The sequence below is a fragment of the Phocoena sinus genome, chromosome 8, assembly GCF_008692025.1.
Source record: "Phocoena sinus isolate mPhoSin1 chromosome 8, mPhoSin1.pri, whole genome shotgun sequence".
In the NCBI taxonomy this organism is placed as follows: Eukaryota; Metazoa; Chordata; class Mammalia; order Artiodactyla; family Phocoenidae; genus Phocoena; species Phocoena sinus.
The window spans coordinates 4,168,214-4,193,712 of record NC_045770.1 but is presented as its reverse complement, the minus strand read 5'-3'; the positions used below and the strand labels follow the sequence as shown (position 1 = coordinate 4,193,712).

Genomic DNA, 25,499 nt, shown 5'->3' with positions numbered 1-25,499 from the left:
GCGCGGAGGGGCGGGGCGGCGGGGCTCGGTGCCAAGGCCTGGTCTCCCCGCAGGGCGACTCCGGGGGCCCGCTGTCCAGCCCGGAGGCCGATGGGCGGATGTTCCAGGCCGGCGTGGTGAGCTGGGGCGACGGCTGCGCGCAGAGGGACAAGCCAGGCGTGTACACGAGGCTCTCCGTGTTTCGGGACTGGATTAAACAGCAGACCGGGGTGTAGAGACGAGGTGCCACCCCAGGTGCGCACGTGCGGGCTGAGGACGGGATTGCTGCCCGGACCCCCGGCTTGGCCCCCGGAACCCAGACTGGGACCTGATCCTCGAGCCTCTGGAGATGGAGACTCGCCCGCAGGCCTCTCACCCACCCCACACCCCCAGCTTCCCAAGTGCGTTCGGGGAGGGGAGGGGCAGGGAGGACGCCTGTCAGTGCTAGGCCGGAGGTTTGAAGACACAGCCTTTCGGCCCTGGCGCCACGCTGGGCCGGAGGCTCTTTTCCTCGGATACAGGGAAGGCTGGCTTCGTCTGCCTCGGATATAGGACCAGCTCTCGTTTGGACTTTGGGGCCCCTTGGGCGGGACTGGTGGGGCACCACGGGCTCCCAGGGTCGCCTGCTTCAGGAAATCCAGGCCTGAGGGACCTGGAAGTCAGCCGGGTCCAAGGTTCGAATGTTTTGCCGGCTCCCAGGGTGGGGTTCAGTGTGTATATTTGTGTGTATGAGTAAAACACTTTGTTTCTTTTTAGGTAATTTTTCTTTCTTACTGGAGTTGATGGGCTCCCCTAGCCCCAGCAGCAAGAAACTGGGTTTAAATTCCCCTCAGCACAGAGCCTGGAGTCAGGCTGAGAGTGGGGACCACGGTGCCCTGTGATGGTCCCCAGGCCAGCACAGGGCCATGTTTCCTCCCTTACCTGAAGCTCCCCAGGCAGGGCCTGGTGCCGGGACAGGAGGGATGGGACGGGGTGCAGCTCCCCGGGATGGGGGAGGAGCTTTGTCCTGGCGGTTTCGGTCGGGTGGGGAGATGGTCACACGAATGGTGTGTGTGTGTGTGTACGTACCTGTGCGCCTGCGCTTGTACACTCGGACACGAGAGAGTGCGTGAACTCACGGCTGTCCAGCGTGGGCTGAGTGGGTGGGTCCTGATGATGCCGCGGCTTCTCCCATGTCTAGTGCTGTCCTTCCTCCTTTGATTTTTACTTAGTAAATTACAGTATTCTCTCCCTTCTTGCTTGGGATGACTCAGAGGGACAGAGACGAGGATCTGGGGAGGGCTCAGGGAGTTCTTGAGAAGATGTTTGAGGGCCTTCCGTATGCCAAGGCTCTGTACGAGCTGGGGCTGGGGGGTAGCAGCAGACCTAGGAAGAGAAATCAGATGGCCGTGTGAGGGAGGGTGGGCGGTCTTCGCTCATTGCTGTATCGCCAGCTCAGGCCTGGCTCCTAGAAGATGCTAACACATATTTGTTGACTGAATGGTCTTTGCTCTCTATGTGTTTTGGAAACCAAAGGGAACAATCTGGGCAGACTTCCTGGAGGAGGTGAGCTGCCTCTTTCATTTTAGCCTGAGGGCCTTACCCTCTGGAAGGAGGGAGAAGTTCTGTCTTGACAGCTGTGCAAGCATCCACATTGGGTTTTCCTTCCAGGGAAGGGAAAGGGTATCATTTTTGCCCAGGTGTGGGGAGTAGGAGAATGAAGGTGCTGTCAGAAGACCCTGTGCAGATGGTGCCGAGTGTACATACCTGGTGTGTAGGGAGAGGCTTCACTTGTGGTCTGGTTCCCAAGGGTGAGAGCCCCTCAGGCAGCCAGGCCTGGCCTGTGCCTACCCACAGCACCGCTCTCCTGTCGGCACCTGACATGGTCCGGAAGACGCCCTCCCCAGGTCAGAAACGCAGGCGGGGTCATGAGACGACTTCACTGTCCCCTAAAGGCACAGGGGCTCCCTCTCCACAGCCCTCTGTCCCAGTCTATGGTGGTTTCTCAGCCTCACTGTTATCCTCCTGGGGCCCTTTGGGGTTACCCCGCTGCCTCAGGGGTCTCACCGGCATGTCCGGGCTGGGACTGGGCTGGTCATCCAGGACAGCGTTCCCACCGCGTGGCCCCGGGGCCAGGAGCATCCGCACCACCTGGGGCGTCGCAGAGACTCAATTCTCACACTTCACCCAGACCTCCGGCATCAGAGATTCTGGGAGGTGGGGCGCAGCCGTCTGCTTTAACAAGCCTTCCGGGTGATTCTGACGAACCACAGGGCTAAGAGCATCCGCCTCTCTGAGTGCCCACCAGGTGCCCGGCACTGCACTTTGCAGGCGTGTCCTGCGGTCCTGGCAGGGTCCTGGAAGCCACAAACATTTGACGCCTGGAAACCGAACAAAGCATCAGTGCCTTTCAAAAGACTATGGAGCCAAACCCAGCGTTGCTTCTGACCACAGATAAGAATCGGCTAAGACTCCTTAGCTAGTGGGAAGTCAGTCTCGTCTTGGAGCTGTAATGAAGACAGAGGCCCGAGCACAGTCAGGGCTGACGACAGGAGTGACAGCCGGCCCGGGTCCGCTCCTCTCTGCCGAGGGCAGCGGCGCCGGCACCAGCCCTGAGCCACCGCCTCAGCCTCCCGCACCCGGGTGCAGGCCCGGGGAGAGACTAGTGACCAAAACTGTTCCGCACACATTTTCATGTCCAGTTCAAGAACTCCAGCTCCAAGTGTGTGAGCAAGTTCAGTTCCGCCCGTGCAGCCTGCTGTGGCCGCAGCCAGGCCCACGACGGTGCAGTGCCGTTCGTGTGACCGCACCCAGGCAACCAGGCAGCGCTGCCCCAGGCAGGCACACGGGCCTGTGCGCAAGGCGCTGCCTCGGCTTCGTGCTCTCTGTTGCCTTCGGTTGGGTCCCCACAAAAGCTCAGCGAACCACTGTGAGGCCTTTTCCTGACTGACTAGCCTGTTTTAGTAGCTAGGATCTTGAAACGAGCCATCTCTCTGGTCCCCCAAACTACCCTGCGTCTCACTTGTTTTAGCCACCAATCACAAGCATTAAAATGGAAGTTCAGTCAATGTTTCATCCTATTTCGTGGACAGGGATCGGATCCTGCAGGAGGAACAGTCTGCAGGGACCCAGGGCCGGGGGAAACCAGAAGGGCGTAGGGAAGCTGTTCAGCCACCAGGGGGCACCGCAGGGCTTCCCAGGCCGCCAGCCTCCCGGTGGCCAAGGTGCTGTCACGGGAGAGGGGCCCTCGCTGCGTAGGGTGGGGAGGTGGGTTGGGACGGACCCCAGGCCCAGCCGTTCTCGGAAGGCTGTCTCCTGCAGCTTCCAGTCCCTTCGTGCCCCGTCTCAGGTGGGCAGCAGGAGGCCCTGCACCCACCCCTCCCTGCGGCAGGGACCTGCTGGCCCTCAGGCTCTGGGACCCGGAGGATGAACATGCCCAGGGCGGGGTCAAAAGAACTTTAGGGTTTGAGGACAGAGGTGACCAGTGGCAGGAGGTGGGTGTTATCTCCCGGAGGAGCAAGCGTGCAACGATACCCGTTATCACAGCTGGTAGATGCTGCAGCCCGTGGGCAGGTACTTTCTTACACACACACACACACACAGGCGTTCTTCGGGGAGGGGCAGGGCTGTGTTTTAGGGCCTGAGCTCCCGGTCCTGGAAACACGGTCTGGCTGTTACCACAGGACACCTTCCCTCTCTGGGGCACGTGGCATGCCCAAAGATTCAGTTCAGGGGGCCTCCCTCAGCTCTCTGCGATGGAATGAGGCCTCCCACTTTCCCAGGCTTGGAATCACGAGGGTGTGTGTGTTTTGCACACCTGCAGCCACACGTAAGGGAGATTGGACCTTAAAGCCGGTGTTTCTCAGACTTGAGTTTCTTGGAACACTGAGGCTCCAACATATCTACCATCTAATGAAAGAGCCACTTTACTTGTCTGACGTAAACCTCACAACAGCCCTATGGTCGTTCCCACTTTACAACAGAAAACCACGGCGCCAAGAGTGTAAGTAACCGCCCAAGTTCCCACATCTAGTCTCCTAGGACCCGGGCACCTAGGCTCTGTCCCCCATAGACTCTGTTACTCACACACCGTCGTTTCACGAGGGAAGGAACTTCTCGCGGGTAGAATGAAGGGGCCCACGTTCTCAGAGACCCTGTGGGCCAGCCCCTAGGCTCGGGTGCCCCTTGCTTTGGGGAACTCCGACATACCTGGTCACGAGGACTCCCTGCCATGAGAGCTATTTTCCAGGTGAGGGGTTTGTTCCAGGTGGGCAGTGCACTCGTTCTCCATCTGCTTTGCCAGCCCGGGTGGGACGCCGCTGCTTATTGGGTCCCTGGGGTCCACCTGGCCCAAAGCGGGGGGGGGGGGGGGGTTTGCATCAGCCCTCGTGCCATTTCAACTCGTCCGGTAAGGGTGATGGGCTGAGGGAGGGAAGGGGGAAGTGTCCGTTGGAAGGGGGTCCGGGCAACTGCTTTCAGGTCACCAGGCTGGGGTTCCTCAGGGTGGCAATCAGGAACAGAGCTTGGAAAGCCACCAAATACCACTCAGATGATGAGAGCAGGCCCCCCAAGCAGGAATATGAACATTTATCACCTGCTTTTACGTCTCGGGTTGGCCTAGAAGATCGTTGCAACCGTTCTTCCACAGGGTGACGAACACGGCGTTGACAGCGGGGAGTGACGACGTCAGAGGGGCCTTGAGCAAGTGGTGCTTCCTCTGGGCCTGGATAGGCTCCTCCCTGAGGAGAGGGAGCCGCCTCTGGCACAACAGGAAAAGGGGGCGCGAGGGGGACCTGGGTGCTGGCCGAGCGTGCTGGGGGCCTGGCTCCAGATTCCCTCTATGTTCTGGCTGTCCTCGCCCCCCACACCCCTGCTCCCCGCAAGAGAGATGCTGAGGAAAGAGCAGCCCTTGACTTGATCAGCACTTGCACGCCGCGCTGATGGCTTCCGGTCTGATATGCCTACACGGATGGCTGTATTTTGGTGAAGAAACCCCAGCTCTTCGGATTTCAGTTCATTTCATTATCTGTTTCCCCCTTTTCTTCTCCAGAGGGCTGCGCGCTCCTGTGCCATCGCCCTGCACCTGCAGCTCCGAGGCTGTTTTTCTGCCTTTTCCCCTCATCTCCAGTTGTTTCCTAAAAAGTCAGGGTCCAGAGCTGTTTCCAGGCGAGGTGGAATCAACTCCATTGTCTGGTTGTTCCACTGCCTCAGAATCTTCCAGCGGGAGGGCTGTGTATTTTCCTGGGGTGCAAACTTAGCTTGCCCTTCCCCTTGGCTCTGTGCTTTCCTCCACCACACGCTTCCTTCACCCTGAGGTTATCACGATTTTCCCTGCCCACGCCCCTGTGGTCAGGAATAAGTCAGTCTCCCTGCCAGACCTCTCTTCTGGAACTTCATACGGACTTGTTTAACTCGAAAAGAAAACTCTTCCACCCTTAGCCTGTGTTCTTTTTCCAAAGAGCTGCAAGTACACGGTGTGTGTGTGGGAGGGCTGGGGGACAGGAGAAGGACCAGGTCCCGAGAGGAGGGTAGGGGAGCTCTCTCCTTCCCTCTCCCTCTCCCTCCTTCTCTCTCTCTCTCTCTCTCTCTCTCTCTCTCTCTCTTTCTCTCTCTGTCAGACAACAGCTCCCGAAGGAAACAGGGCATCAGATACCTCTTTGAATTTCATAACCTAGGTACTGTCCAAATACTTAAAAGGACAAGAAAAATGTGTAGAAACAAACTAGAAAAAATTGAAATCTATGTTTGGAATACGTGACCCTTGCAAAAAAAACGGTTAAAAAATGGCTTATTTATACCAGCCAGGAGAAAGGATGAGGAAAGAAGTCATGGATTCGACAGGCTTTTGCCGAGGGTCGCCCTGCCCCCTTTGTGACTTGGGAACAGGGCCGTTGTAGGATGAGGGCTGCTTCAGGCTCGTCGGGCCTGGCCTTGCAGACGCTGGGAAGCAGGTCCTGGAGCCCGTCGGGGGCCCTTGGTGGGTGGGAGGGAGTTCACATTCCCAGGAGGTGTGAGGTCACAGGGCCTGGCCACTTGCCTCCCTGGGCCTCTGTGACCCTCCAGTTGCTCAGTGGGATAACAGCTGCCTGAGGGCTGCCCTTTTAGAACTGGAAGGACACCTCCATTCAACCTCACAGCTGGAAAGAAGCTTTGGAGGTCAGGTAGGTAGGAAGCTGCTCTGCACACCTACCCTGCCGACGTGTCTGTCCCGCCGCTGTCCTCGCTGGGGAGGGTCTGGCAGCTCAGCTGCTCCGGTGATGTCTACTAAGCGCCAGTAACGGGGCAGTGCGTGCCGAGTGCCTCGTGTGCACCACATCACTGCATCCTCCCCACGGCATCTCGCTCAGGGTTCCTCAGAAAGAGAAGAGGAAGGATGCAAACCCAGCCGCTGGACTCCAAAGCCCGTGCAGTTAAGTCCTGGACTGCCTTCCAGAGGCAGGGCACCCCCAACCTGAAGCCTGGAGGATCCAGGGCCTCTTGCCAGGCGATCAGCTCCGTGGCTTAGGCACACGTGGAAAAGGCCAAAATGAACTAGCTAGGCTCTGAAAGGGCTCCTTCAGCGTCTCAAAATCTTTCCCGTTCCTATTTCCTTGGCTACTACCCCCGGCAGCCCCTGGGCATTCCCCTTTATCAGGGGCCAAACCATCTGCTTTCTCTTATTCCTCCACCTAGGGCTAGTGGGGAATGGAGGCACAGAACGTTTCCTTGAGGTCTTGGCCGTGGGCAGCTGGACAACGTGCTCCGACCTGTGACTCAGAAGGGTCTCTTCTGCCCTCAGCTTCCTCCCTTGAGCCATTCATGTCTGCTGAATGCTGGCTGACCTTGGGGGAAGCCGAAGCAAAAGGAACAGAGGCCCAAAGTGATGGGGGCACCTGGGCTTGGAGAAGTGACTGGAAAAGGAGGACTGACAGAAGGCCTGCGGGGTCCTGCTGCGTCCAGGGAAATCCCCTTCCTCAGATTTCTCCAGTCCCAAAGAAGGAGCCACAGAATGAGCCTGGGTGGGGTGACAGAAATGTTTCTGGGTCACCAATGACAAGGACTTTCACTGGGACCTGGGGGAATGTCGCAACCGGAGCTGAAAAGACAATCCATTTTGTTCTAGTTCAAAGGCTTTTGAAAAATAAACGAGTGGTTAACAGTTTGAACTGTTTCGCTGGGTATTTATTTTAAACAAAAGCCTTTTAATTAGGTTTAATAAATATTTTGTAAGTTTGGCTTAAAGGCAAAGAAAGATTCTTTCGAGTTCCTGCCCTGGGGATCATTCTAGGTGAGAGCAGTAGGGGGCGCTCACGCCCTGCACGCCATAGGCACAGTCGCTGAAGCAGCCGGTCTGGAAGGAAGGTGTGGGTGGCCCGCCAGTCTCCACGACCTCCTCCCACCCAGTTCATGGTGAGTCTTGGCAAAGCCCAGTGTGGAACCCTGTGTTCCCAAGTGTGGAAACACCACGTCTGGGCCCACTGTGAAGGCGGCTCTCCAGTGTCTGTGCTGCCTTTCCTTTTCCCGACCCCTCACCCCAGAGTGCGAACTTCATGGGCAGTGGCCACCATGGGAAACTCACCGTCCTGGAGAGGCTGGCAGGCGCTGGACGGCCAGCTCCGTAAGTGCAGCAGGGCTCGCTTACGTGACTGGAGCGCGTTCAGGGCTGGCATCACGCGGGTGTCCTTGGCAGACTCCTCGGCTGGAGCAGGTTTATGGGAGGCCCAGGAACTCGGGCGTCATGGTCACGGCCAGGGGGACTGAGCGTCCTCTTTCCTCTCTTCTTGGGGTCGGGGGGAGGGATAGAGGGCCCCCAGAAACTCCTCGGGTCTTCTTTTCCAGAATGTGGGTTTCCTCCCACTTAAATGTACCTGGAAACGTTCCACATCTCCAAGGTCAACACTGATCCCCGTCCGGCTTTCCTCACTGATGCCGTTTTCACGGACTAGGGAAGCTGATGAAGAGCTTCACTCCCCCACGAGCAGCTCATAATCAGGTGTTTCTCCATCACTGAGAGTGAAAGTGAAAGGTAGGAAGCGTATTGAGGTCCGTGTTACACCTGTTTTTCATCTGGGACAGGACTGCCTGCCATTATTATGGACCCATTCCCAGGATGTGTATTCGTCCCTCCTCACTGACTGACCTCTCACCGTGTGCCAGGCTCAGGCATGGGGGTGGGCAGGAGGAAAGCGAGGCTGGGACGGTAGGCGGCTCACGAGCCCACACATGCTCCTGTCCTGTGCGTCAGTCACAGGAGGGAAAGAGCCTTCAAAAGGCAGGCGGCAGAGCTGAGGGTTTCATGAAAACCTCACCGATGCGCAGCTACTAAAAGGTGAGGTCTGGGCCCTGGAAAGGTCTTAAGCATATTTGTTACCACATGTTCCTGTCACCCTAGATTAACATTATCTTGGACTGAGTCTGAATTACATTCAGCCCTGACCTCCCCACATGCTTCTCATCCTCCTTGGGATTAGAAAACCCCTATTTTCTACTTATTACTCATGGGACTTCGTTATGGGTAACTTCTGGGAAGCAAGGACCAACCTCCCACGTCTACACTGAAAACAGATTATGCTTCTTATGTAACGTACTTGGAGTGACGTGTGGGCAAGCAGAGAGAGCGCCACCCCCCCGCCAACCCCGGTCCGAGGTGCAGGCACCCGGGCGCTGAGGGCCATGCTGTGGGCTGAGCCTCGAGGAGGTATCTGGTTCCCACTGGAGCCTGGAGGTTGCTGGGCAGAACGAACTGCTGGGTTTTTCCTTTGCTCTTGGCTCTGCTCACCCCTCCAACCTACACTTTACGATGGGAGATGAGCTGGAAAATCCACTGACGCACAGGAGAGCCGGGGTAAACCAGTGACCGAGGGACTTCTCTGGCGGTCCAGTGCTTAAGACTCTGCGCTTCCATTATGGTGGGTGCGGGTTCAAACCCTGGCCGGGGAACTAAGATCCTGCATGCCACTCGGCGTGGCCAAAAAATTAAAACCAAACAAAAAACCCCCAGTGACTGAGACAGTCCAGGTGGGAAGGGATTCAGCAAATGGGAAAAACCTTTTCACCTGGTGCCTGTCAACAGAGGCAAATAAGGGGCTCCAACTGTTTGGCTCTGGGATGGCGGCTGTTGCTGACAGCGAGGGGTGGGGCACGGAAGAGCTTCTGGTCCCATTGTTTCAGGGGTGCAGGCCCAGGGCCCCCAGAGGGCGGGCCTGGTAGCAGCGCCAGGGAGGAAGTGCTGGGCGGGCAGGACTCCTGACATTGGGAGACCAGAACTGCAGATGGACCCTGACTGAAACGGAAGCCTCCCTTCTTCCCTTGCCCCTACTTTTCATGTGTGTGTTTGTATGTATGCGTGTATACATCAATGTTTTGTGGCACTTAAAACGTGCAAGGCAAAGCTAGACCTTCCCCAAAGCTAATCTGTACCAGTCCCTCTCTCCTGGGACCACATGGAAGGAAGGCCCTGCCATGTTGGACAGTGGATCTGAATTCTCACTGGTGTCACACGGTCGTACCTGGGAGGCCGCGGGAGCTGTGGAACCCCTGTTCTGGGTAGAAATTATGCGTGGATGTACCTGGCACGCGCTGGGCAGGACTGGATGAACCGGTGCTTGGTTTTTCCATGCATATGCACGTTTCCCCGTTTAAATCTCATCCTTTCCCTAGGCCTTCCTTGCTGTACCTCTTCAAAAGGCACTTGATAAAACTTTCCAGGGCAGCTATGCGTTATCTCCTCATGTCAGGAGGTTCTTGGGGGGAAGAGCAACCGTCTTCCAAAAGCCACTTCATGTTTCCTACGTCAATGGAGATTACACGCTGGCAGCCTACACCTCATCTCTGGGCTCCGTGTACGCAGGAGCCTGTGAGAGTCAGTACCCCTGTAGGAAAGGATGTGTCTGGGTATTCGATACACGCAGGTCTCTTAAACAGCACCTTGAACTTAGAAGCCAAAAACCTGGATACATACAACGAGCTGCGTTAAAAAGTTAAATCTATAGCTGCTGCCGGTATCCAGCCTTTAAGCTCAGTTTCTAACTTAGAGCACCTGTTCCTTGGCCTGTGTTGGGGAAATAGACTTTCTCTGAGTTTGTCCAGGAAAAGATGTTACATGTGGAAACAAACTTCCTCCATGCTCAGTCTATGTCCCTTTTTAATCTCCAGGCACGTCCTGTTCTGCTCTGGCTTCTTCCCACAGAGGAGTGGGTGGGGAGCCCAGCCTCCCTCCTGAACATGCCTGGTAGTGCCCTTGACCTCGTGTGTGGACCCTCACCTGCTTGGACCTGGCTTACTGGCCATCCTCTCACCTTGGCCATGAAACTGCTCCCCTACCCACCCCCACACTTTACCTTCAGTGTTGGCCAAACCCCTTCCCCTCCACCCAGATGATGAACCCCACGAGGGCAAGGTTTCTGTTGTTCCGTTCCATGCTGTGCTTGCAGTGCCTGGAAGTGTCTCGTGTGGCAGACACTCAGTGTCTGTTGAAGGAAAGTAGAAGGAATGTAAGAAGCAGAGCAAAGCAGGACGTGAGAAATGTCTTTGGAAATTTCAACCCCACCAACATGGTTTAGTAGAAGCCAGGCTCTGCTATGAAAGGGCCACCCAGCTAAGTAACTTCCTTGCACGACTATTCCTAAACCTCTCCTCACCCTAACTCTGGGCTCAGCTCTGGAACCTGGCTCAGAACTCTGCCGAACTCTTTCTCTATTTTTGTCTAGGACAGAGTTCCCCCTCAAAACCAAAGGGAGTTCCCTTAAGAATTTGACAACATCAAGTAAATAGCACTTGGAGGGCCTGAAATAGAGCTGATATTGTCCACTTTTCAGAGACTAGACATGCTTAAGATCCCAGCCCCACCCTCTCACCAAACCCTTCCCCAGACCCCTGCTCCAGTGCCACTCATGGCACCTTCCTCTGGGCTCTTCCCTGAACTACTTAAGTAATTCCTCAGTGATCGCAGTTCAGTCTGTACGCCTTCCCTCTAATCTACTTCATGCTTGTTCTTAATCTTTCTAGAGCAAGCTCTGATTAAGTTGTCCCTCTGCCTCAAAATGTGTGATGCTTTTCTATTTCCTACCAAATTCAGTTCAAGTTCTTAAAGGCCTCCTCATCTGGTTCCAGTCTGCTTTCTAACATTTTCTCCCATTTTCTTTTCAGGGATACTGCAACTCTCAGCAAACCAAACCACTTTCACTCCCTGGACATTCCACCTCTTGTGCTCAGTGTTGTTTCCTAAGTGCCATCCCACCCCCATTTCTGCCAGTACAAATTTCTAGACCTCTTTACAAGGAAATTCCAGCTCAAATGTTCCTCCTCCACGTAGCCTCCCTGATCCCTCCAGCCAGGTCTCTCCCTCCAAATTGGCAGAGGACATGCTTTGCTGTTTCCCTCATGGCACTCAGTTATTTCTATATTCGTTTTATTTCTGTAAGTCTTTACTTCAGAAACCATAAGCTCCTAGGGTCAGAGACTTCATTCAATCAACCCCAGGCCTGGGGACGCCTTGGTACAAGAGACAGGTATGGCCCTGTCCGAATGGAACTTAATCAAACGGAGTTTAGTCCAACTGCTTTTAAATAATCAATTACCATTGTAATAAAAGCACCGGATGCTTGTGAACCTAACAGGAAGTCAGAGCCCAGCGTGGAAGGCTCTGGGAATGCTTCTTTAAGAAGTGAAACTTAGGTATGGACTTGATGGATGAGTAAACCGGACTAAAGGGAGGGAAATGGCAGCACCAGTGTTCCAGAGAACAATTTGGAGAAATTGTGGCCAGGCTGATGGCAGTTGTTCTGAGGATTAGACTTGAAGTGGGAGTTGAGGCAAACTGTCAGGTGCCATGTTTCTCGGTGTTCTGTCCTAAAGTTCCCTGGTGAGTACCTCTGAGCATTCTGGTAAAGTGAGCTTATGACCATTTCCTGGCAACATTCAATTATTCCTTCAACATTTTTTTGAGTTCTACTATGTGCCTGGCACTACAGCGAATATACAAATAGAAGACACAGTCCCTGATGTCAAGAAATAAATCAGGTGAGGGAGACACACTAGTTATAATAGACAAGACTTATTGAGTGGCTACTCTATACTAGGTGCTTGCTGTTCTAAGCCTTTTACATATAATCATTCCATTCTCATAACTGCCCCAGGAGGTAGCTTTACAAGACAGTGTGACTGAGACGTGGGTTGGTGTAGCTAAACAAAATCTGCTAGGGAGAGGGACCTTCACCCCAAAACTGGAGGCAGACGGGAGTGGGGACTGAGTGGCGGGTTCCAGAGGAGGTGAAGCCTGACCTTTGTAGTGAAAGTCCAACTACAACTAGCCAAGCACAGCAGGCCGGGATGGATCTCCCAGGGAGAGGGAGGCGGACTTTAAGCAGGGCAGTGGCCCGGTTAAAACATGACCCAGCAGAAACGGGAAGGATGGACCAGAGGGGGACGGACTGGAGAGAGGGCTGTTTTTGTTTCTAGGCCAGAAACAACAAAGGCTTGAATTAAGTAGCAGCAGCAGGGATGAAGAAAATGACAGAAAATATGAGCAACAGGGGTGGGAAAGATAATCCAGAGGTGATATTTAGGTAAAAGCACACAAAGAAAAGCACACGACCAGTTCACATATTTACAACAAGGTCACCTGTAACTGTTTTACATCAGGAGAGTAAGTTAACTTGACTCTCCTTTAGAACTAGGCCCTGGCACAAAAGACAAAAACACCCATCTGCATAAACGAACTCACATTTTCTGCCAGCGTTACCCTCCCTCAAGGGTCTCCCAAAATGCTAGTGCCCCAAAGAATCGCAACGCTAGGACTGGCAGGGTCAAAGCTTCAGGGTTTTCTTCCTATCACTGGGTCTGGGAGAGCTGAGTGCTGTATCAACTCAAGACTTCTCGGGTTGCAGCCCTGTTGGTGCCTAGGGATTTCAGGGTGGCTCTAATGCCTTTCTAAAATGGGTAGGAAGGACCCTATCTGTGTGGGTCATACATTTGTTATTATGTCACTGGGTTTTTGAAAACCTAATCACTCACAGTGCTAGCGTTTTATAAACTGTAAAACACACTGAAAAGGAATTTTTACTAATCTTGTAGGTTGACTCATTTGCATTCAACAGAGAATTGTTTCTGGACAAAAGTTATCGTGTACACAGGTCCTATCACATTTACCACTGCTGCCTGAACTACCAAAGAGAGCACATCTGCCTCAGCCCCTACATTAAAGTGGACTAGTGGAATTTTATTCGGTTGTGATCTTTTCTTATGTTCTAAAGCAACTTTCCCAACAGAGGGTCTCTAGATGGCACGAATCATCAGAGGTAATTCATTTGTAGCTGGCCCTTTACTGAGTGTGTGTATGTGTATGGTGCTAAGCCTGTCTTAACTTTTCAGGTTCTCTGGTCAATGAGACGCACTCACTCACTTATTCAGTCTTTCAGACTCCAGCCAAAGGCCCCCAGAAATGTCAGCCGTGGAAAAAAGGAGGCAACAATAGAAAGAAGGGTGTGGGACTGTATGGAGGCGAGGCGCCCCACAAAAAGACTCTGAAGACAGCTCTGCCCATAGCCTCTGCAGTGACTTGTCTGCTTATCTATAAAATGGGTGGGTATAAAAATTTCAAGTATTTTTGGCACAAGAATTCAAGAAAACAAATCAAGGGTTTAACAACAGTAAACCAGCTTTCCCTTCGTCTCCACGGCTGTGCCAACCCTGGTTCTCATCCTTTGGCTGACGAGGAAGCTCTCTGGATTGACTATATGCCCCATCTTAGTTTTCCCATCTGTATAAAAGTTTACCCATGTGAAAGATGAATTACATTACATTTTGGGATTTGATGTTTATGAGCAAGTTCCCCCCATTTAAACTCTTAGTACATTTGCAGATCTCTCAGTTTAGTACTTAGAACATTCTGTTCAGAAAAGGACGCCCCAACTATGTATCCCAGTGCCATGCATCCAGGAGACAGACACACATCTTCCTTTACTACCTTTAGTATCATTCTCTGAAACGAAATTTTCTGGCCTGTTATTCATATGCAAATCAAACTGTAAGGCAGGAGTATTTAAAATTCTACGTTCTGCATTTATATGGATCACCTGTGGCTGAGGTAGCTACTGAGGACCCCAACACAGTTTGCCGGCCTTGAATGGTTTGGTAAACCATTGTTAAAAACACTCAACAGGGCTTCTCTGGCGGCGCAGTGGTTGAGAGTCCGCCTGCCGATGCAGGGGACACGGGTTCGTGCCCCGGTCCGGGAAGATCCCACGTGCCGCGGAGCGGCTGGGCCCGTGAGCCATGGCCGCTGAGCCTGCGCGTCCGGAGCGTGTGCTCTGTGACTGGTGAGGCCACAGCAGTGAGAGGCCTGCGTACCGCAAAAAGAACCAAAACACTCAACACACTCACTGAATGGTAGAAAATGCTTCTTAAAAATTTACGCTTTTCCTCCCTGAACTTAAGTGATGCTGGTAGCGTGGGGTCAGTGCACAGTCTCCTTTGGCGGTTGCTCTCACTCTATAGACCACTTATTGTCAAAATCCACAGCAAGTGCATCTGTAGTTAGAATGCCCTTCCTTCAGGCTCTCACAGGCTCATCACCTAGGCAATGAGTTGCCTTCCCCCAGTAAGTACCATGCTCTACTCCTTGGTTGTGAGGTATTATTGAAATATCCCAACAGGTCTCTCTAATCAATGAAGTATAGCCTCAGATAGATTCAAGGCAACTTCTCAAGACATAACCCACCACTCAGGAAAGCAGGTCTGCACAAGATACCTGGCTCAACAGCTCTAGGATTTGATGACTTTCTCCAACTAGCCTCCTTCATATTCTTTTCCATTTTAGGGATGGTGTTCATGGACTCCTTGCCCTTTCAGCTCTTTTCTTACCTGCCCAGGAAGCTGATGTGTGTGCTGACTCGCAGAACACTCTCTAGTCTGTACAAACTCAATGGATGCTTACTTAAGGCGCGCCTTAGTCTCATGACTTTTCTTATCCACTAGACCTCGATCAGCACCACCAATTCTTCCTTCCAGCCAACAGTAAATAACAACAGCAGGAAGTTTTACTCCATAAAGCATTAATAAGATATTTTAATGAAGGGTCGGGGTGGGGGGGGGGAACCAAACAAACCTTAGTCTTATGTTTCTATTCAAAGACACTCAAAACTATTTTTTTCCCTGCCCGTCCCGTCTAACTGCAACTTTATTTGTGACCATGTAATAAAGGCTGGTTTAAAGTTTTTGTTTTTAAAAAAGTTTAAACCTTTTAAAAAAAGATTAAACAACCAGGCTAGCAAAAAGTACTCAATACATACTTTCCTTATATCAAACAAGCTAATATTTCAGTACAATGTAACTATACAGAATATATACGATACACATATATTCACAAAGCAAACACTACAGGCTCAGAACATATTTGAAAAAACATGATATTCACAGTGATTACAATAACTCTAAAAATGATTGTAACATTGAAACGGCACTTAGTATACAAAAAAGTCACAAAAATATATATATGTATGTAGTCACCAAGAACTATGGTTCCTGTAAAGTACTCATAGCCAGATACTAGTATATAAAATGTGAAGTTCTGACACTGTATACATTTTTAGGAAATAAAACAAATCCAAAACCATTTTTGTTACTGTTGAAAGTCAAACATGCCAAATAACTTAGCTATGGCCACTGTAACCAAGTAAAGCCAAACTTGAAGGAGATGATAACTGGATACAAAGCTGGTGAACTTGGGCCTGTCACAGTTAAGAAAGTTGTACTGGTTCTAGGAGAGGGTAGAAGACGTGACAACACCCTTCCACATGATTTAATTCACATTTCTTCCCCAGCATCACCTTCCCTCCCCCAAGGGTTTCACCAAATGCCACTGCCCAAAAAGAATCATAATGCTGTAACTAGCAAGATAAAAGTTTCTCCCAAACTTCCTTGACGTTGGGCTATAGGTGAATTTAAAAGCATGCGTTCATTAGCTAAACAGGACCGCCAGTCACCCATCTGGAAGACTGTGGTACGTACACTCCTTCCTCCTAGGCTGGTTGTACTAGAAAGTACTCCAGTTTTTGAATAGAGCCGGATTTATATGTTAGCTCTGTAAAATACTGAGCTACTATAGCAGCAAATACAAAATTACAGAAACTAAAACAATTTTATTTAAAAATTGATTTCTGTTACATCAAAACAATTTTTTTTCCCTTCACGTCTGTTTCCTTGAATCAGACATTAATTTCTTCTATCACTGAATTATGGTCTATTGTCTCAGATCGACTTTTCATTATGCTGCTGTGGAAAAAGACAAGTTCAAATCCTGGAAAGTTTACATTTACTCTTAAAAATGGGAATACAGGATATTTAAAGTAAAAAAAAAAGTCTGTTCTAAAAGTATCTCTCACAAATATATATATTTAAATATTAAAATAGGCTACCTAGGATTTTTATAAAATGGCTTTTGAAAAGATAGCAGAGGCACAAAGAAGCCATATACTATCTTCCAATTGGACATAAGGTGCCACAAGGGTGCCCTACAAAGAGGCAGGCAATCTCTATCTGATGCAACAGCAGGCACCAGCAACAACAGAAAAATCAAATATATTACTGGGACCTGGATTGAAATCAAATTTTACTCTACAAGAGACTGTTGTCTTTTTTAAAAATATCTTGAAATATAAGCATTAGAAGCCATCACTTTGTATAAGGAAGAAAATGAATAAAGTTTATGATCTCACTCCTGATCACCTGATGGCATTCATTTCAGGCACCTGAAAGATGAACAGCAGTGTAACTTTCAGTAATTTAGTGGACCACTCTCAGTATGAGAGACTTTACATAGCATTTGTCAACTTGAAAACTGATAACTGAAATAAAAGAAAGCTCTTAGAGAAAACACAATTATAACCTAATCATAGAAAAGGTTCTTTCTAGAAAAAGCAGGTGTTTCTAGGAACTGCAAGAAAGGCTTCCCATCTTTAAATGAACACAGCATCCACTAATACCAAGGAAACAGCATGTGTCGGAGGAGATGACGGCTCCTCTTAATGTAGGGAAGACTGATCCTTCCTCAGCAGATGATGTACTCTGGTAACCTGAACATTCGTTTACAGGGTGATTTTTAAACCTGTTTAATCGAATAATGAAATCTGGATATGGTTAGACCGGTATTTGGGAAAACAGGGACAATTTAATAAAAGTCACGACACTGTAGAACCTCAAACCATCAAGCAGCAATTTTATCAATAAATCATTACAATTGAGCCTAGGGCTTTAAGTTTACTCAGCAAAATCAGTCAGTTTAAAAGAGAAAGGCAATCATCAAAGAATCAGATTTTATAAACCAGGCACTTCAAACGGAAATTTAAAAATTTTAAGTCTTTAAAAAATTTTTTTAAAAGTTTTTTGTTTTCAACCAATGGTCTGAACCCTTAAATTCTTCGAAAACTATTATGTACAGAAGAACCTTGGTATTAGTTGGAACTGGCCTGGCCCCTATGCAGAGGGAGCTATATAACCGAAGTAGCATATACACTTGAAGGCAGTCTCAATTTTTGGATACTGCCAAGTTGAGATGCCAGTAACATCATCTCCTGACATCTCTGCAGAGGCTATTTGTAAAGATATGGAACTATTACTTTTTTTTAATCATAAAAATATAATCACTATGATGTAGTAGAAATATCTAACTGTGTCAAGTATGAAGTTAAAAAAAAAAGTACAACTATGATGTCACTAAGAGTCTTCATCCCATAATCTGACATAGGCTTAACTCCCCATTAATAAATCTCAACATATTTATAATCTAAAAATGAAATACCCATAGACTGTCTGCTCCTTAGTTGAACCTGGAAATTGGTTCAACTCTACTTCATTGTTAATGTGAACCATTATTGCTTTTGGCAAATTAGTCTTGCTGAGGACCTTCCAAATAAAAATACCCTATGGTCACCAACATGTTGTCAAGCAAAAATGACACTGAAAGATAAAAAAGGGTATAGGCAAAATACGGAATAACTTAAATTTTGACGATTTGAGCCTAAAGCCTGGGAGGAGTATGCTTAGCTATAAATATTCCTCATAGACATGGTTAATGTAATTGAGCACCCCCCATTCTGTACCACTGATTTAGAAAAGAAAATCTTGTTTGTATACATGCTTCTCTCAGTAACTTTCAAAATCTAAATATATTATAAATAAATCATCTTATGTCAATAACTTACACTGAAAACCACATTTCCTACCTTTTAGCAACTTTGGGTCGCTTCCAGATGTGACCTTTACTAGTTTTTTCCCTCCCAATTAATATTAATAACTAGAAAACTATTCTCCCTCACTTAGTTGTATACTCCAGAGCTTCACATTTTCGAGACAGGTGAAAATAGAGTTAAGTGCCACACAAAAGTTTTAATTCTCTTCATCAATTCCTTAAATCTCAAAGCCCTTTCGGGTACAATATTATAATTTTAGGATTGTTCATTCATCAAGTAATAAGAATAATTCTCTCCATGTGGTATACTAGTACCAACTGCCACTACCTTATAAAGTAATGTATTTCTCAGGGGCTACGAAGCTAAAAGAAACTAAACCATGATCTGAGAATCTTCAGAATAAAAGCCACTAAGCTAGATAACTCGTCTCTATTTAGATTAAGTATGAGAATAAAAAATAATAAGAGATAAAATAAAAGACCGAAAAGACTTAATACAACTTCCAAAGGCTCCCAGGGAACCATTTACACATCCGGAGAGACTGGCTCAGTAGTTAGAAGGTAACAGAGTTACCAACGATAAGTATATTAGATGTGCTGGCTGGTTCATTCCACTTGGTAACATATTTTAACAAAATGGAAGTTTTTTTTGTTTTGAAAACCGAAGGGCATGTGTCATAACATGGAACCAGAATGTAAGTTCTGTAAGCCAGAATGGTTGCTGAAATGTTAAAATGTAAGAATGAATGAAGCTATTTAAACACTTTAGTACACTTTTGCATCACTGAAAGTGAGAACTTTAAAAACTGGCAATGTAACTAAATATATAACTAATTATTTAAAATGAAAATTAAGAAGGTTACTTTAAATTCAAAGTAAGAAATATCCATTTAAATACATTTGTGGGTGATAACTCCATCTGCATCCCTTTCTCGAACTTAAAATTCAAAAAAATGAAAACAAGTATTAATGCTTTCGTTTCTGAATTAGTACAATCACTGACATGCTAGATGCTTCCACTGTTAGAATACACCCTTAAAAATGGAAAGAATGACTGCAGGAGCTGTAATATCCAGTATCACAGCAAACATCTTTGCTCATTTCTAAAGTATGTATATCATACCTATTTGGTAGCTTTAAAATGAAAAATAAATGCTTTTCTTATATAAAATACTTGGTTTAAAAAGGCAATTTATCTTGCATCCTAAAATTTAAGCCCTTTAACAAAGTTACCCCTCCTTGGGCCTTTCAGAAAGATAGCTATGCTAAAGTATTCTAAACTGGAATTTTTTTTATGTTTAGTTATACTGGTAATTTCTAATGGATGAGATAATATAACTGGCTTTCATCTCTCTGCAATGTTTTCCATATATTCTGGTAAAAATTATACATCCAGGCATCCTTCTCTTAGAGGAATTTTAAATAAATCTAAATAGCACTATATACAATTATCCCTCATACCTTAGTTTCCTAAAACAGATCCATAAGCTAAGTATCCTTAAACTGTGTATCAAGAAAAATGTAGAGCCTCACTGAAATAGAAAAAAAAGGACTCTGTTTATATCACATGTTAAGTACTAGTTAGTTACCTGTATTGATAAGATTTGGGGAGCAGACAACCAACAATCGGCATTTTCACAGTAGATTCAAATGTTTCATAAAACTTGGAAATCTGTATAATTTGTAATTACCAATGAAAATCTAAAGTTTCCATTTGGGAAAAAATAGCCAGTGATGGTGGTCAATCCTACATTCTGAGAACACAGAACACCTCAGAGCTGCCAAAACTGTGTAGGACTCTCTTAATACAAAATTCTCAGGACGGGGGTGTGCTAAAACACTTTCAACCCACAAATCTCCAAATGGTTCTGATATATTTCTTCTCATTAACCCTATTTCTTTCCTCCTTTTCTTCCTTCCTTCTTCTTCTTTTTTAAAAAAATAACTCTGGGCAACAATGACTCCTGGTCATAATTTTACCGATTCTTTGTTTTCTCCATTAAGATTTTAAAATTAACTTTTGAGATTTATCTACTGGTAGGCATAACAGTTTCCAAAGGATCTATATTACATTAAAAATAAAAATTCCTGACCTTTCCAGCTGAGACACAGCAGTACCGCTATTAGTATCACAGTCTGTTGAAGAAAGTAATTCAACCTATTAGTAAAGAAGCATAAATAATGGGAGGCCATCATAATCTGTGCATGTTGATTTTCCTGAAGGTACTATACCTATGTTTGGGAGCAAAGAGGAAACAACAGGTTCATGAGTGAGAAAAGGAGTTGGAAACAAGTTAAAAATAGCAGAATATTCAAACAGAAAGAACATTAGCCTAAAAAAAATCTTCAATGAGTTCACTTTCCCTTCCTTTACATTTGTAGGGGATAAAAGAAGTTACAGAATTAGCCAATTAAAAAAAAAATGAAACAAATCACTATAACTTAGAAAAATTTTATTATTAACGACTAGCACCCAGACAAAACTGAGATCTTGTGTTTTGAATAAGAAACTGTATTTTCTTTTTCTAACCTAATCAGGTGTTTTCATAATTATTAAACTTTGGGTATATACATAGAAAAAAAGAGTTACTCAAAAGATCATTGTTCATGGACTCATGAATATTTAGGATCAAGGTCAGTGATGCTTTAATGGCACCAGGTAAAAACGTATATTCCAGTCTAGAGTATCATATATATTTCAACTATAAACCACGAAGTTCCTTTCTTTTCTTTTCTTTTTTTAGCAGCAAGAGGTAACAGTCATTAATTTAAGGTTTTTAGTTTTTCTTTAGTCTTAACAATCCTTTTTTCCCCAAATAGATTTGAGTCGTAGATCATCATTTTACAGACTCTCCTCTACTTCTACATTATTGCTTACATTGCGTAAAAACTACCCTAACTGCTTTTAATATGACATTTGGCAATGTCTTAAAATATTTTGGAATAAGGACCATTTATCACTGTCATATGGGTATTTTGTAAACAATCGCAGTTGGGTTAAGAATATAGCCTTAACAGAGAATTCTTTATTTTGTCCAAAACAGCAGAATAAAAACATCCTCAACAATACACAAACCTATGTATAAAATATAGAACATCTCCAGTATATCTCCTTTTCATGGGATCATGCCAAGTATAGGCAAGAGAAAACTGATTTGGGCAATGACCCAATTAGCCAGGCATTAACATTCAAAGACCAGGTAAACAGTAATTTTATCCAGAAAAGCAGTATGAAAGAGTTCCTATGAAGCCGATTCACACACTATATTCTCTGTTCCTGGTCATTTCACGCACAAGTTGACTATCCTTAACCATGGTTCTTCGCCTTCTTTCACAGAAGAAAGATTATTTGGAGGAGTGGTACTACAAAGGTACAGGGAATACCTATCCCAATACCAAATTTTCACCATGAAAAATTATAGTGACAAAGCTTAAAAAAACAAAACAAAACACAAAACACGTGGGATTTCAGAAGTATATACCCTAATAATTTTTAAGAAAGCTCACCATAAATACTTCCAAAAACAACAGGCTTTACAAAAGACTGTACAATATCCTGTGTATAGGAGTAAACATCTATTCAGGCCATCTGCCAGATTCGTTCTGTAATATGTCTCTGGTGTACGCTTTCATTTCAGGAAGGTCAATAATCATCTGATTTCTTCTTGACCTAGTGATCTGTTGTTAGCCTACTCCTGATAATGGAAGAGGAAACTGATACCAGTTTTAAGTCAGCTGGTTCTCCTTAAGTCTCAGGGTTTCTATTGTATTTCAACACCGGGTTACTGTGCACTTACAGAAGCAATCTCTCAGTCATGAAAAATAAAACATCAGTTGCAGAACTTACAAAGTAAAAAGGGAAATTCTTGCCCAAACCCTTTTTTGCTTAAAAAGTTAAATTAAATTCAAATGTACAAGACCAAGCACAGGCACTTTCCAAAAATCAAAAATGAAGCCAAACCATGAAATTACTCAATAGTTACAGAAGACAGCTCTGATTTTGGGGGGTCCTCTCTGGTTGCCTCGGCACAAGCACTGGTCTTTGGCTGCCCTGGCATTTCCTCCTCTTTTTCTGTCAGCCCACCAAGAGACCCCAAGGGAAAAGTGCTTTCACAATTCTGGGTCGAGGAGACCTGTGAAATTACAGGCATCTGGACAGAGGAGTTGTTTTCAAAACTGTGTTCTCCAAGATCATACTGAACAAGGGTCTCTTCTTGCTCCTGGTTTAAGTAGTCCGGTACTAGGAAATCACTAGGTAAGAGGCAAAGGATGAAACAGGGAGTTAATTTTCAAGCCAGTAATAAATAAGACACAATACAAAGACCTGATTTGTAAAACAAGGTTGGGATTTTTCATTTCTCTAATTTTTGAATGAAGATTAGAACTCAGGAATTTTCAACTTCTAAACTTTCCTAAATATATGAACCAAAACCATCCATTAGAACCAAAGTATACCAACTCTCCCTACCACCAAGAGAGATAAGATTATCACCTTCAGTGTCACTCTGGACACCTAAACAGCCTTGCTTGTTCTATGTAGAAGAGTTTTTGTATACAAAACAGACGGAAATAGCATGTTCATTTAAACAAAGATCATTTGAATAACTTATGCGTAACCTTTCTTGGATTATACACTAATTATAAGGTACATAAACCTAGCTTTTTATTACTTCCTGGATATAAATTAGTTAAGAAACTAAATCCTCAGGCATAAGTGACCTTTTATATAATCTACTATATAAAGAAATGTAAAAAACTACTTAGATGCTTGATTTAAATCTTTACAGTTAAACAAAAAAAAAATTCATTACACTTTATAATGTCAATAACTAATATACTTAAGGTTATTTTATAATTTGTCCACTATTAATTTAAAAAACCGAAGTCTGCTCATCTGCAAAGCAATTTAAGATGTCCTATGTTATATTTTCTAAAAAGTGTTCAGGTGTTAAACAAGCGTAGAGGATAGAGGGCTCAGTACAGGGAAGATATAGAAAACAGGCGTGGTTAACTGGGACACTATTTTAGTCCGGAACAAAGTTTGTTATGTCATGTATAATCTAGGTTTAGTGATATGATAACCAGACACCCAGAGTTAGAAATGATTACATTAAACAAAATGTCTGGCTTGAAGAGAAAACAAAATCTATGCAGGAATAATTTACTGAAAAATACGATTTAAAAAATGAAGGCAGTTAAAAATTTAAGATTTGATTTTATAAGAAACTAAGAATTCCTACAGATGTACAATTCTGATAAAGTATTAAAAATAGACAACAGAATTTTATATCTAGAGGAGACCTTAGAAATCATCTTTAAAGCTTACATTTTATCTTTCTCTACGTTTCAAGCTTCTTCATCTGTAAAGTGACGTGTTAAATCATAACACTAGTTAGTGGCAGAGCTAGAACTAGAACCTGATCCTTGGATACCCAATAAATCAGAAAGGTAACTCTATTATAAGTTTTTTATATTAAAAGCATGGAGCTCTAAACTGAAAAAAGGGAAAACTTCATTTGATGTAAATTATCATATCCATTAGTTCTACACCATAGCTGGTGTAGAATTTTCTCTCTTATTATTTAAAGAAAAAAGAGAGAAGTGGTCAAGAATTTAATTAACATCCAAAGAGTCTGAAGTAATCCACTATCACTAAATATCTGACACGGTAAATTCTCCAATAAGGTCTATTTTAAAATGTACTACAGAATTACTTTAACCTTGTATTTAAAAAAACAACAACAAAAACCCACAAAAAAACCAAAACAAGCTGATAAGTAGTCTACTTCTGTAGGAAAAGATTTCCAATGCCAACTATAAATGTATTTAAAATTGTTTATACTTAGAAGGATCAGCAAAATTTGATCAGATCAGGAGATCAGAGCATTACTGGATAGTGGGAATTTAAAAGGCATGTGACTGATTAGCTGGCAACCTGATAAAAAAAACACAGCAGGCTGCCCTAAAAGCAGGAAAAGAGAGTTTAGAAAGCAGTTTTCCTGGTTCGGTTTTTGTTGTGCACCTCACCTGCTCTGGAAGTAGTTTGCTAGCTCTGACGCTTCATGGTTCAGACTCCTCAGGTGCACGATTAAATTTCCAGAGTTGGTGAACATGGCGCCACATGTTTTGCACTCGTAAATCCGAGGCTTGCGGATAATGTGCCGGGAAACCCTCATGTGGTGTTTATATTCCCCGAAGGAAGTGAAAGTGGCACTACATATCTGGCACCGGAAACAGCGTTTACCTTCATGCTTTAGGCGATGCATCTTTAGCGAGTAAGCCCTGGTGAACTTTTTCCCACAGCGGTCACACTGAAATGGTTTAATTCCTATAAAATAAAGCAAAACAAAATATTATCTAAAAACAAAATAAGTGGAAATGTCATAAACCTCACAGACTTCTGAACTGTAATTCTGTAGCAAGAGATAATCTGAAAAGACAAAAATCATCAGCAAAAATGAGTTCCAAACTCAGTATCTCAGAAAAGGTACAGAACATCTAAGAAGTCACTAGTGCTTGAAAAAAGAAAGCGAGAAAGAAAGGCACCATGGGGTGGGGGTAATTGAGGTAATATATACTCCAATGGATTTTTGAACGCTTCCAAATCTTGTATTTTATAGACTTCAAAACACAATTTAACCAGAGTATTTAAGCAGAGCCCAAATCTTCACAAAAGATTACTTCATTTCATTCAAGTAGTGAGGTTTATATTGAGAAGATGTGAAAATGATCAGTACCTACTCTTCATTTCCTATCTCAAGAGAAAAATGAGAAGAAAAAAGGGAAATTCTAACATCTCTGAACATAATTAGTGATTACAACAGAACTACTTGATTGAGTTTTTGGGTATTTAATGTAATAGTGATGGAAAAAATATGTAGAAATTAATATATGAAATATAAAGTATATTAATGGTCCCTTCCAATTCATTATCACAGTTTTAGCAAATAAAATTTCAAAACCCTTCAAAACATCATCCATTGATTCAACAAAGTCATAGGGAATTAGTGTTAGCACAGGGAGTGTTAGACCTATCTAAGTGAGATAGTTATACAGCTGAGAATAGCGGTAAAGATTTCTTATTAGAGGTCAGTGTTCTATCTGCAAGAATTTTACTGCCTTTACGTGAACACTTAACTTAAATTTCAAATATGTTTTACACATCATTTATCCAAAATCTCTTTTACACCAAAAAAAATACTACAAGGCTGACTAATCAGGGCACAGAGAAATTTAGGATTGTAGAATTAAAATTAAATTATTGTTATTAATTTTTAAAAACTTTTTATTTGGAAATAATTATAAATTTAGAGAAGTTACAAGAATAGTACAAAGAACACCAATATATACCCTGTTAACTCCATTTGCTTTACTG

The 25,499-nt window shown here is 45.4% G+C and overlaps 2 protein-coding genes across 5 annotated transcripts in view; one reads left to right on the top strand and one right to left on the bottom strand.

The window, feature by feature from the left end:
- The window catches only part of ST14 (suppression of tumorigenicity 14), a 40,917-nt gene extending 37,891 nt beyond the window's left edge, over window positions 1-3,026 (top strand). The window contains exon 18 of one of the 2 annotated variants that reach the window (XR_004351116.1): window positions 54-734. Coding sequence is in view for 1 of the 2 variants with exons in the window: in XM_032640425.1 (XP_032496316.1) it covers window positions 54-215 (162 nt within the window). In the remaining variant the exon portion in view is untranslated. Of the gene's footprint in view, window positions 1-53 lie in introns of both variants that reach the window. The other variant, XM_032640425.1, reaches the window with a different exon arrangement.
- Window positions 3,027-14,983: 11,957 nt separating this feature from the next.
- The window catches only part of ZBTB44 (zinc finger and BTB domain containing 44), a 72,321-nt gene continuing 61,805 nt past the window's right edge, over window positions 14,984-25,499 (bottom strand). For 2 of the 3 annotated variants that reach the window (XM_032640161.1, XM_032640160.1), the window contains 2 exons: window positions 24,152-24,452; window positions 14,984-22,375 (listed from right to left, as the gene is read on the bottom strand). In XM_032640161.1, coding sequence (XP_032496052.1) covers window positions 22,093-22,375; window positions 24,152-24,452 — 584 coding nt within the window. In that variant the 3' untranslated portion in view covers window positions 14,984-22,092. The remainder of the gene's footprint in view (window positions 22,376-24,151; window positions 24,453-25,499) is intronic. The other variant, XM_032640162.1, reaches the window with a different exon arrangement.